At 49.6% G+C, this 9,590-nt stretch overlaps 1 protein-coding gene across 1 annotated transcript; it reads right to left on the bottom strand.

Annotated features, from left to right (window-relative positions):
• Positions 4,163–8,833, bottom strand: MEOX1 (mesenchyme homeobox 1). The gene is made up of 3 exons (XM_021378250.1): positions 8,407–8,833; positions 5,219–5,391; positions 4,163–4,359 (listed from the first exon to the last, which is right to left on the bottom strand). The coding sequence occupies exons 1-3, from the start codon at positions 8,831–8,833 to the stop codon at positions 4,237–4,239; spliced, it is 723 nt and encodes a 240-aa protein (XP_021233925.1). The 3' UTR covers positions 4,163–4,236.

The raw sequence follows: 9,590 nt of genomic DNA, 5'->3' as shown, positions 1-9,590 counted from the left end.
CAGTGTGGCAAAGGTGGTTGGATGGAGCTCTGGCCACTCGGAAGACCTCTGCTCTCATGCTGATGATGGCGGTTTCCTCCTCAAGAAAGAATTTGCTGCTGAATGTGAGCACATTGTTTCCGTTGCTCTTCCCATGAAGGTCAACACAGTGCTCACAACCCAAGTGAGGGCTTTACATGTCACCGGTCCAGCACGTGCAAATGCCCAGAGGCACTCAGGGACATGGTTCAGTGCACGTGGTGGTGGTGGGTTGACGGTTGGACTTGATCATCTTAGTGGTCTTCTCCAACCTTGACGATCCTACATTGTGCAAAGGTCATGCTGCATGAGACTGGGAAGCTCTGGAGGTGTGAAAGAAGTGGCTGGGCTTCCAGGGCTTTGCATTCAGACCAGATATTTCTATGTAGAATGCTGAGAGACCTCTGGTGCTTCTGCCCCAGCTCTCTGGCCTGATGCTGATGTTTCCAGCTGAGTGTTTCTGCAGCCTCCCCAGAAACGTGGTTCTCTGCCATCTGGTGCGTGTTAACCTTTGCACTCCTTAGCAAAACATTAGGCTTTGCTGGTCATATGATAAGGTGTATCCAGTGAAGAGAAAAAAGGCAAGCTGGGTTTTTCCCATTACATCAATGGAGATTGTTGCTTCCACAGCGCAGCAGCATCTCAGCAGAGGTTAATGCCGTGGTGCGGCTCCTCTACACCCAGGAAGTAACGCATTTAAATGCTGGCCATAGAAGGAAAAAACACAAAATGAATGGGAGAAACAACTGAGCTCAAGGCTTGGCCTCAAGGGGTGGAAGGAGAGAGCTTGTAAATCTGAAAGAATCCGCATGATAGTGACTGTTCTGATTGGTAAGAAGGAGATGCCAACCGCGAGAGCTGCAGGGTGATGCTTTCACATGGCTCTACCAAGTGCACATCCATATATCTATATGCATAAAGTCATACACACCCCCCCTGCAACGAGCCCCTTGGAGGAGTGGGAGAAGACATCACAGCTTGTTTGCATTACAAGCAGCCAGTTCAAACACCTTCACTGTTGTGCTGCACAGCTCTTCTCCCCACATCTTTTGCCTTTTGTGCTGTCAGGGAAAAGTCCAAGCAGGTGGTTTAAGAAAACATTAGCAAGGATATGTCATAGCCTTAAAAAAGTGTTTGAAGGGAAACGGAGCTGTTGCTTCCAATTTTTCACTTTGCTGCCTCCATGATGAAATACAGCCATCTCCACTTAAGTAATACCTTATGGAAAAGGAAGTGTCGTGTTTTTATTGGACGCCTTTTATTACCAGCCTCGGTGAAAAGTGCAGTTGTGAGCAAGTCTGCGCTCCTCCGGCCTTTCACCAGCTTGTAATCCCACAGAGGAGGGCTCCTTCCAGGCAAGCAGATTTGCAGCAGTGGGAGGTGTGGGGCAGGGAGAGGTGCAGCTGCTCTGGGCACAGTGGTGATTTCCGAAGGCTGATGCCACAGTTTGCACTCTAAGAGCATTTCACTTGGTCGAGCTTACGGCCGAGGCCGAGTTGCTCGTTGAATGCAACCAAATTCACATCGAGCTGCAATGCCCTGCAGGGCTTAGCAGGGATGTGATGAAGCAGGAGGAAATTCCCCACCAGGGTTCTAATTCCCGGACAGCAGCTCAGGTCACAGCAGTGATTTTGGGATGCTCTTGGGAAGGCTGCTCCGAGCAGAGGTGCGTGGGAAGGATGGGAGCTTGCCCAGGGTCCTGCCTGCTGGAGGCCTGTTTGGGTGCATGTGCTCAGTGCTTGGAGAGTCTTGTTTAAAATGAGATGGTCTTCATCAGTCAGTGACCAAAACAAATGCTTTTGTGGTGTTTTTCCAACCCAAAATAACCAAACGCAGTCAGTCCCTGGCTGCTGCTTTGCTGCTTCTGGTGGTAGGTGCGGGGTGTTTGCATCCTGCATGGGCAGAGAATCGCTGGCGAAGGTTTACTCTGTCTGCAGCAAATGCCAAAGCATTTCAGGTGTTTAAAGATGACCTTTATCATTCAGCACTGAAAGCCCTTGGAGGGTTACCAGCTGAGGCCAGCACGAAAGCTGCTACAGAGATCATCATTTGATAGCACAGTCATCTCATTGCTGGGCACAGCCAGGTTCGGCTGTGCTGACTGCTAATTAGTGCTAGCTGCAAATCTACTTTATTAATGACGGTGACTCTATAAAGCTTCCCTGACACACCTGGTTGGATGGTGCACTGCATCATCTCCTTGGGAAAACTGTAATGTCTGACACTATTTTGACCTAAAAGGATTCAGGGGTCGGAGGATTTGATGCCCCATTGCAAAGCAGCCGGGTTGCAGATGAGCAGATGGCTCAGGGTGAGAGCTGCCCAATGCAGGATGACCCCGCAGCACAAGGTCTGGGCTGTACTTATGGGTCAGTACCCAGAGAGATCCCACTGACTCGCTCCTAAATGAATTAGGATGCTATACACTACTGTTAGCAGCTTCCATGAAAGGGAAGATTTGTTATTATTTAGTAACGGCTCTTTCTGGACCAGGAGCTGGTGTTGGTTTGCTGGTCACCAAGAGCCCCCAAGTTTTCATCCCCAAATAAGCAGCTCACAAATTTCCAGACCCCAGTGGGGGCTGCACGGGGTTGGATTAAGAGCTTGCAAGGAAAAGAGGAACCCAATTCCTGCTGTGTGTGCCCACGGAATGCATCAGGTGTTGGGGTAGTGCCAGAGTTACCCACCAAAACAGCTTCCTTCAGCTCTTTGATAATTAGTTTTGTCATACAGATATGCAGTTTTAAATCCATATCTGCAGACCAGGTTAAAACCCAACAGGAATGCATCACGGTGAGGCAGAATGAAGATATTCCAACAGTGTGCCATAGCTGCAAATAATGGTTACCTTTCAAATATTTGAGAATACTGAAACTCGTGTTTAATAGCCATTCTATGACATGCCAGTGTAGAGTTCTGTTTAAAATACTGCAAAATTGCATTAGAATACATTAAAAAAAAGACAAAAGACATGGCAACAGTCACTATGCTGTCCTAAAACGTAATCATTTGATATATTACAGGTTTGGGTTGAAAGAGGACCAATGTGCAGGTGGAAGGAGTGTTCATGTCTGGATGCTGTGGTCATCCAGTCCTGGAAGTCTGCTTTTATGCACTCTTTACACTTAGAAATGGGCTTTAAAGTGTCCTGGGATCAGGCAGACACCCTCAAGAGGTGGAGATGATCACATATAGAAGCAAACCAGAATGGAAGGATAGAAATGGCACAAGAGGTTGACCTGTTTTACGAGCACAGATAGTTTCCAGTTGTGTGGGATGTTTGATCAGTGGCAAAGTTCAAAACTAAAAAACCCAAAAAGCGACCTCGTAGTAGAAAGTTCACAGAAAGAGCCAAATTGGTCACGTAACGCATAGATGGATTTAGAAATTGAAGTAGAGAGGGTGAGCCCACACCACACCTGGACTGGCAGATGTATTGGTTGGTAATGTCAATCTACACCTGTGCACATTTATCCTCAGGAAAGTTTTGTCTCCGATGAAAAAAGAATTGGTAGATGGTGAACTCAGCCCAATTGGTCCACGGAATGTTCTCTGCCCCTCCCAGCAGTCCTGAATTCACAAAGAAAACTGTGCAGGGACGTTTGGTAAGGGCTGCTTTCAGGGCGGGTGTTAGGAGAAATTCATTCTCAGAAAGAGTGGTTGGGCATTGGCACAGGCTGCCCAGGGGGTGGGAGGTCCCCATCCCTGGAGGTGTTCCAGAAATGTGGCACTTGGGGACATGGTCAGTGGGCACAGTGGGTTGGGTTGGGGTTGGACCTGGGGGTCTGAGAGGTCTTTTCCAACCTCAATGATTCTCGGAGCCCAAGTCCAAGTGCAGGATGAGAAGAAGTGACCAGGGAAAGGCTGGGGGAGAACAGAGCCGTGTTATTACCCTCTGGTCCCTTTCTAACTGATAACTCATATTTTCTGAGCATTCGGGAGCCTAAGCAACATTACTCCTGCTATATATACAGTGGTTTTTATCTTTTTTTCCCCTTTTTCTGAAGGTAGCCGTATGGCAGTAAGACAGTCCCATTCACACAAAGCTCAAAGTCCTGCTCTCCTTTGGCTTATATATTTTTTTCCCTCTGCGCTTTCCAATTTCCTCCGCCGGTTCCGGCACCGCGCACCTCTCAGTCTGTGCCCCACAGGGCCAACACATGGGGCTGCAGTGTCCCTCTGCAGTGTCACACATGCTCCGAGCATCTCTTGACAACACTACTCGGAGCTGGGGGACGTGGCGGAGTCGGCGTCCTCTGCATCGGGCTCGGGGGGGGACACCGGGTGCCCGCCCTTCACGCGCTTCCACTTCATCCTTCTGTTCTGGAACCACACTTTGACCTGGAGGATGAAAAGGACAGAATGAGTTATTGCCTCCAGCAGGCTGATGCCTGGGTGTCAATGGATGTATTCTGTGGAATTCTAGAGAAAAAACTGGAAGGAACCTGGCAAGTTGAAGTGCTCTCTATCCAGTGAAGGTGCTCCAGGCAGATGTTTCTGAGATCAGCAAGGGTAGCACAGTGCTTTGCCTGGAATCTATCTTCTTCAGCTATACATGGCAATCCAGCAGACACAGTGCACCCAAATGCCTTCTGACATCCACTCCACCCAGTCTGATCCATCAGGGTTTTTAACTGGCTTCACTTAATCGAGCAATTCCTACCCTGCCCACCAAACTTTGATAAGGAAACCCTGAATGAGGTCACAGGGAGAGGGCAAATTTTTGCCCTCATAAAACTCTGTGCTTTTCTCTTCCCTCATCATCACTTAATGCTGCCTGGCTCAGGATTAGTGCATGTACCCAGTGTGTCATTCCAATAACGTCATGGTAACTGGAGTCTGGCGGCATCCATATTCCATCTATAAGCCTTGTACAAATGGGTGGTGGCAAACAGCAGCTCAGGAGGGGTCCCGAATGGCTTTTCTATTTGTTTAGAGAAGCAGAACTCCACGCATTAACTGCTCACAGAGATTTTTAACAAATGTCTTTTAAAAGAACGCGGAGGTTTTGTGTTAAAATCATGGAATCATGAGGTTGGAAAAGACCACTAAGATCACCAAGTCCAACAATCAACTCATCACTGCCATGTCCACAAAACCAAATCCCGCAGGGCAATGTACCTCTGTGCCATTGCAGAAGCACGGCCTGGAGTGATGTGTCTGCTTTAGGGAGAAGCAGCAGGGGGTGGGGTTTGAGTACCTGTCTCTCGGTGAGGTCCAGGTTCACGGCGATCTCGTACCTCCTGAGCCGTGTCAGGTAGTTGTGGTGGGCAAATTCCGCCTCCAGCTCCCGCAGCTGCTCCTTGGTGAATGCCGTCCTCTCTTTCCGCGACCTGCTGCTCCCTTCTGCCTTGCTGCTGGCGGGCTGGCTTTCTAGGAGGCAAGCACACATGCAATTTGCTGTTACCTTGACCCGTGTGAACGTGCGCCCTACAGAGATGTCAAAGCGTGTTGCGTCCCCTTGAGCTCAGCACTGTCAGCCTTTGCTTCAAGGGGTGAAGTTGGGATGGGGTGCGTCACTTGAACTGCAGGAGCAAGGGCCAAAATGAGCAGCAGGAGGAAGGAAGCTCTCGTTGCATCCACGCGGCACTCTCGATAGTTTCCTTCCCTGTGTTTTTCACTCCATGCATGCACATCGTTGCTCCCCCTGATTTTGGCTGCAGGCTGAGAGCAAAGGGAGTGCTTTGCTGTGTGCATGGTGTGTGATGCACTACGAGTGCACGGTGCAGGGGGAAGGGAAGGCTGCTGAGTGAGCACCCTTGGCTAGTATATGGCCTGGGAACACTGGGAGGGGGGAGAGCATGGGAAAATGAGCAGAGCTGGGGAAGTGGCATTCCCTGACTCAGCACCCAGTCCTGCAGGCGTCTAGCTGCTTCCAAGCTGAACAGAAACCATAGGGCAAATGGTACTGAGGGCGTCACTGGTCTTCATCTCCAAACAACGTGAATCATCTGAAATAGTCTCTGGGAACGGAGCAGGCAGTGCCCCACTTGGTGTCGTAAGGGGACGTATGGCACAGGGGCTTTAGGTTACCTGCCAAACTGCCTTGGGGAAGGTGCAAGGAGAGCATGGCGCAGGATTTGGGCATTGCAGAGGGTACTTGTATCCCTCAGAGCAGCTTAAGCACAAGGATGGGTGTCACCAATGGTAGCACAGGATGTTTGGTCACTGCGGTGATCCACAGCCCTGGCGGAGGCACCTGGTATTTGTTATTCTGCAAACCATTGTCAGTGCAGTTTTTCCCCCAGTAGAAGGCGGCGTAATAAAAATCTGAAGCATCTGCATGACGTTGCTTTCTCCCCCTAGTAAAGAGTTTGAGGGCATATTTATTGCAAATCAAGCAGTAAGATGGATTTTGCTGTCACGGGGCGTAAAATCCTGAAAGCTCTCGGGAACGTTGGCCAAGCAAAGTGACTTCATGGGGAGCTGATTCATTTGGCAGCTGATGATAAAGTAATAATCAGAAGTAACTTCAGTGGGCACCTCATGGAGTGGAGCACACGGGGTGGTGGAGCTCTGCCTCCAGATCAATTTAAGTTGATGAGGGACCTCCCTGTGCTTTTCTTGCTTGGGTTTTCAGTTGTTACCTGCCCTTATGTACTGCATTCTATGCCATCGTGTCTGTAAATGGGACATGCAAGCATGGAGCACCCTCTTTACTCAGTGGCATGATTGAGGAAGAATGGCAGGTGAGAATCCAGCTCTGCTCCCCACACTTCCATCCCAATTTTTGCAGAATTCTCCAGTCAAGGGCTGAAATTTAACGATGTATGTCTATGTGTTGTCCAAGGATTGAGTCACTGTGTGCTCGTACCGCTTTCTGACCAACAGTTTGTAGTATTTCATTCCCACAATAGCAAAGTTGTCTGAATCACCATGTTACTATATATAATTACAATAATGCCTTTTTCTTGCTGTCTTATTCTTCAGCTATTTGTACAGAAGTTGGGGTATCCAAACTGCCTGTCCGCAGTTGGCCATTCTCAACGATGTCCAATGAGTAAAATCAGAGGGAGGCATTTCTTTAGACTTAACCTCCACCCGGTGGGTGTCCCAAAACTTTTAATGCTTATCTTTTGGTTTTAAAGGCTAATTTGGGTTTGGGTTAGGGCTCGGAGTTTCCTTACTGCTTGAGCGGTGTTGCTAGGTCTGTCCTTGGTAGTAGATGGAAGACGTGTTAAAACCAAAGTCATTACAACACCTTGCAGCTTCTTTAATGCTGTAATTACAAAGGTGGTCCTAGAAATGATTTGCTAAATTGTACAGCACTGAATAGAGAAGGGAATGCCTTGCGGCAGGTGCAGGGGCAGCTGTGAAAGCTCACCCAAAGCCAACTGACATCCTCAGGTCACTGCTGTGCCTGGGACACCAGGGCTGCAAATGGCATCGAAATAATGAACGCTGGAAGAGGAAGGGAAGGGGATGTGTGCGCTCACACGTGAGGTTTTACTGTGGATGGCCCCATTGCTATCCCACAGCGAAGCCATTCTGTAGGTGCTCTGAATCGATCCATGCTTTAAAGAAAGTTTTAAGGGTTGAAAAGCATTTTGATCTTTTCTACGTCAAAGAAATGTCTCTATGTCTTGGCTCTCAAGCCGTAAAATGGGGATGCTGGAAAATACCCCCTGCTTCTCAGCAGCGCCGCAAGGAAAAACACACTGCGGTTTGCAAATGAGCACTGGAGCAAATCTATGCGTGTAAGCATCCAAATCTTAGCAGCTTCCTTAGGAGAAAGCAATGTTATGCATATTTCACGTATCTGGAGAATTGAAATAGTAACAAACCAGATGTCATACGTCTGAAATTCTTGAATGCGGTGCTGTAGAAAGAAGGTGTTTTGTTGGCAAGGACGGCGCAATGAAAACCATCGTTGTTTTCCACGTTGCTGGGCATTGCACTGCTGGGCAGTCCTGCCATCTCTTGTCTTGTGGTAAAAGCATTTGATATTTAGCGAGGCTAAACGGAATCTATATCCAATGGGAGACTGATGCATCTCATACCACAAGTGTCAAAACCCCAGGGTGTTATTCCCAGCTAGCATGGGCAGCTGATGGGGGATCTTTGCTCTTTGATCCCTATTCTGTAGCCCTTGGACAAGCAGCAGGGCTGTGGGGTGGAACTGCCATCCTAGGGCTCTGAGCACAGCGTGATTCCTGCTTGGTTACAGCGAGTTGGCATCGTGCTGCTGCGTAAAGGGACGGGTTGAGCTAACAAGGAGTCAAACCCAAACATGGAGGTCATCAAGGGACAAGCAACTGCGCTTCAATTGAGTTCTTGCATAGGTTTCCCTACTCAAGAATTACAAAATGTTTTCTCCGTCAGCTTTACTCCTACTCCTAGAGGTGATCTCCCCATCCCACCCCACACCCCCGCTTCCACGCCACCTACCTGAGTGCTCCTTTTTCCTTTTGGAAGCTTTTCTCTCCGTCTCCATCGCGCTGTTTACCGGTGCCTCGTAATCTTCACTTGCACCCACCGCTGTGCTCACGAGGTTGGGGCTCTCCACGTCCCCAGAGGCCAACGCCAGCCCCGGGTTCAGCAGTCTCCGGGCCTCGGTTGTCACTTGCTGCCACTCGGGGTGGGGACGGAACGCGGGGGGCTGCTCGTCGGGCGGGACGCAGTGGGCAGCGCTCAGCAGGCAGGAGGCTGAGAATTCAGAATAAGCAGCGAAATCCGCCTTGGGGTGGAAGGAGAATGGGGCTGGGGGGCAGTGACCCAGGCCTGGGGCTGTGGGGACGTCAGCACCCCGCAGGCAGCCCCAGAGCGGGGCCGGGGGTTGGGGGCCGCGCATGCAGCTGCCGCCGGTGGGGTCCATCCTCGTCCCGCGCTCGTCACTCAGGTTCCGCAAACAGGAGAGGAGAGGAGGGGAAACGTTTCCGAATTTGACAGCCCAGATTTCCTCCCTAAACGACACTTTGGCTGAGGGATTCGTGCGGTTGGAGGTTTGTCACTTGGGGAACTCTTCTCGAGGTCTTCATGGTCCCAACTGGAAAGCGGTGGGCGGACGGAGGCGGCGACGGCCCCGAACGATGTCCCAGGGCCGATGCTGGAGTCCTTGTGAAGTGCTGGACATGAGGGAAACACTTTTTAAATACTGTGTTGGGGAGAGAGTGACAACTTGGTGAAGTGAAACGTGAGAGAGGGGAGGGAGGGGTTAACGTACACACACCCGCTCCCTCCAACCAAAGCAAAGCAGCACCTATTAATCATCCGAAACCTTATATGCACATCTAATGGGATTTGCAGATGGAGACTTTTAAAGAAACAATGTCTGTATTTTTTTCTTCCCCCCATCAACCCCTCCCCAAAAAATAGGGGGGAAAGAGCAGCACACACGCGCACTAAAAAAGAGCTTTAATGTTTCCCTGTGACACTATGAAGTTATTTTTATTGCGCTGTTAACGAAATTCCCCGAGTCTTGGGGTTGGAAAAAGCCTCAGTACGGAATTCAACAGATGCCAGAATTCAAGAAGCAAAGTGGGAAACAAAAGTAAGAAAGTGCTTCGCTGATTATTTACGATTGAAGGCCCTGTTGTAATATTTTTTTCAGGCGGCTTGTATGCACGTGCACG

Source organism: Numida meleagris, chromosome 26 (genome assembly GCF_002078875.1).
Source record: "Numida meleagris isolate 19003 breed g44 Domestic line chromosome 26, NumMel1.0, whole genome shotgun sequence".
NCBI classification, from domain to species: domain Eukaryota; kingdom Metazoa; phylum Chordata; class Aves; order Galliformes; family Numididae; genus Numida; species Numida meleagris.
The sequence above is the reverse complement of the archived record's forward strand: the minus strand, read 5'-3'. Positions and strand labels throughout refer to the sequence as shown.

Excerpts from the sequence above, each read along its gene's own strand:
- MEOX1 (XM_021378250.1), bottom strand. The coding sequence starts at position 8,833 with ATGGACCCCACCGGCGGCAGCTGCATGCGCGGCCCCCAACCCCCGGCC. Across the intron at positions 5,392-8,406 it reads AAGGAAAAAGGAGCACTCAG|AAAGCCAGCCCGCCAGCAGC; the intron begins GTAGGTGGCGTG and ends CTTGCCTCCTAG. Across the intron at positions 4,360-5,218 it reads TGGACCTCACCGAGAGACAG|GTCAAAGTGTGGTTCCAGAA; the intron begins GTACTCAAACCC and ends TTCATCCTCCAG.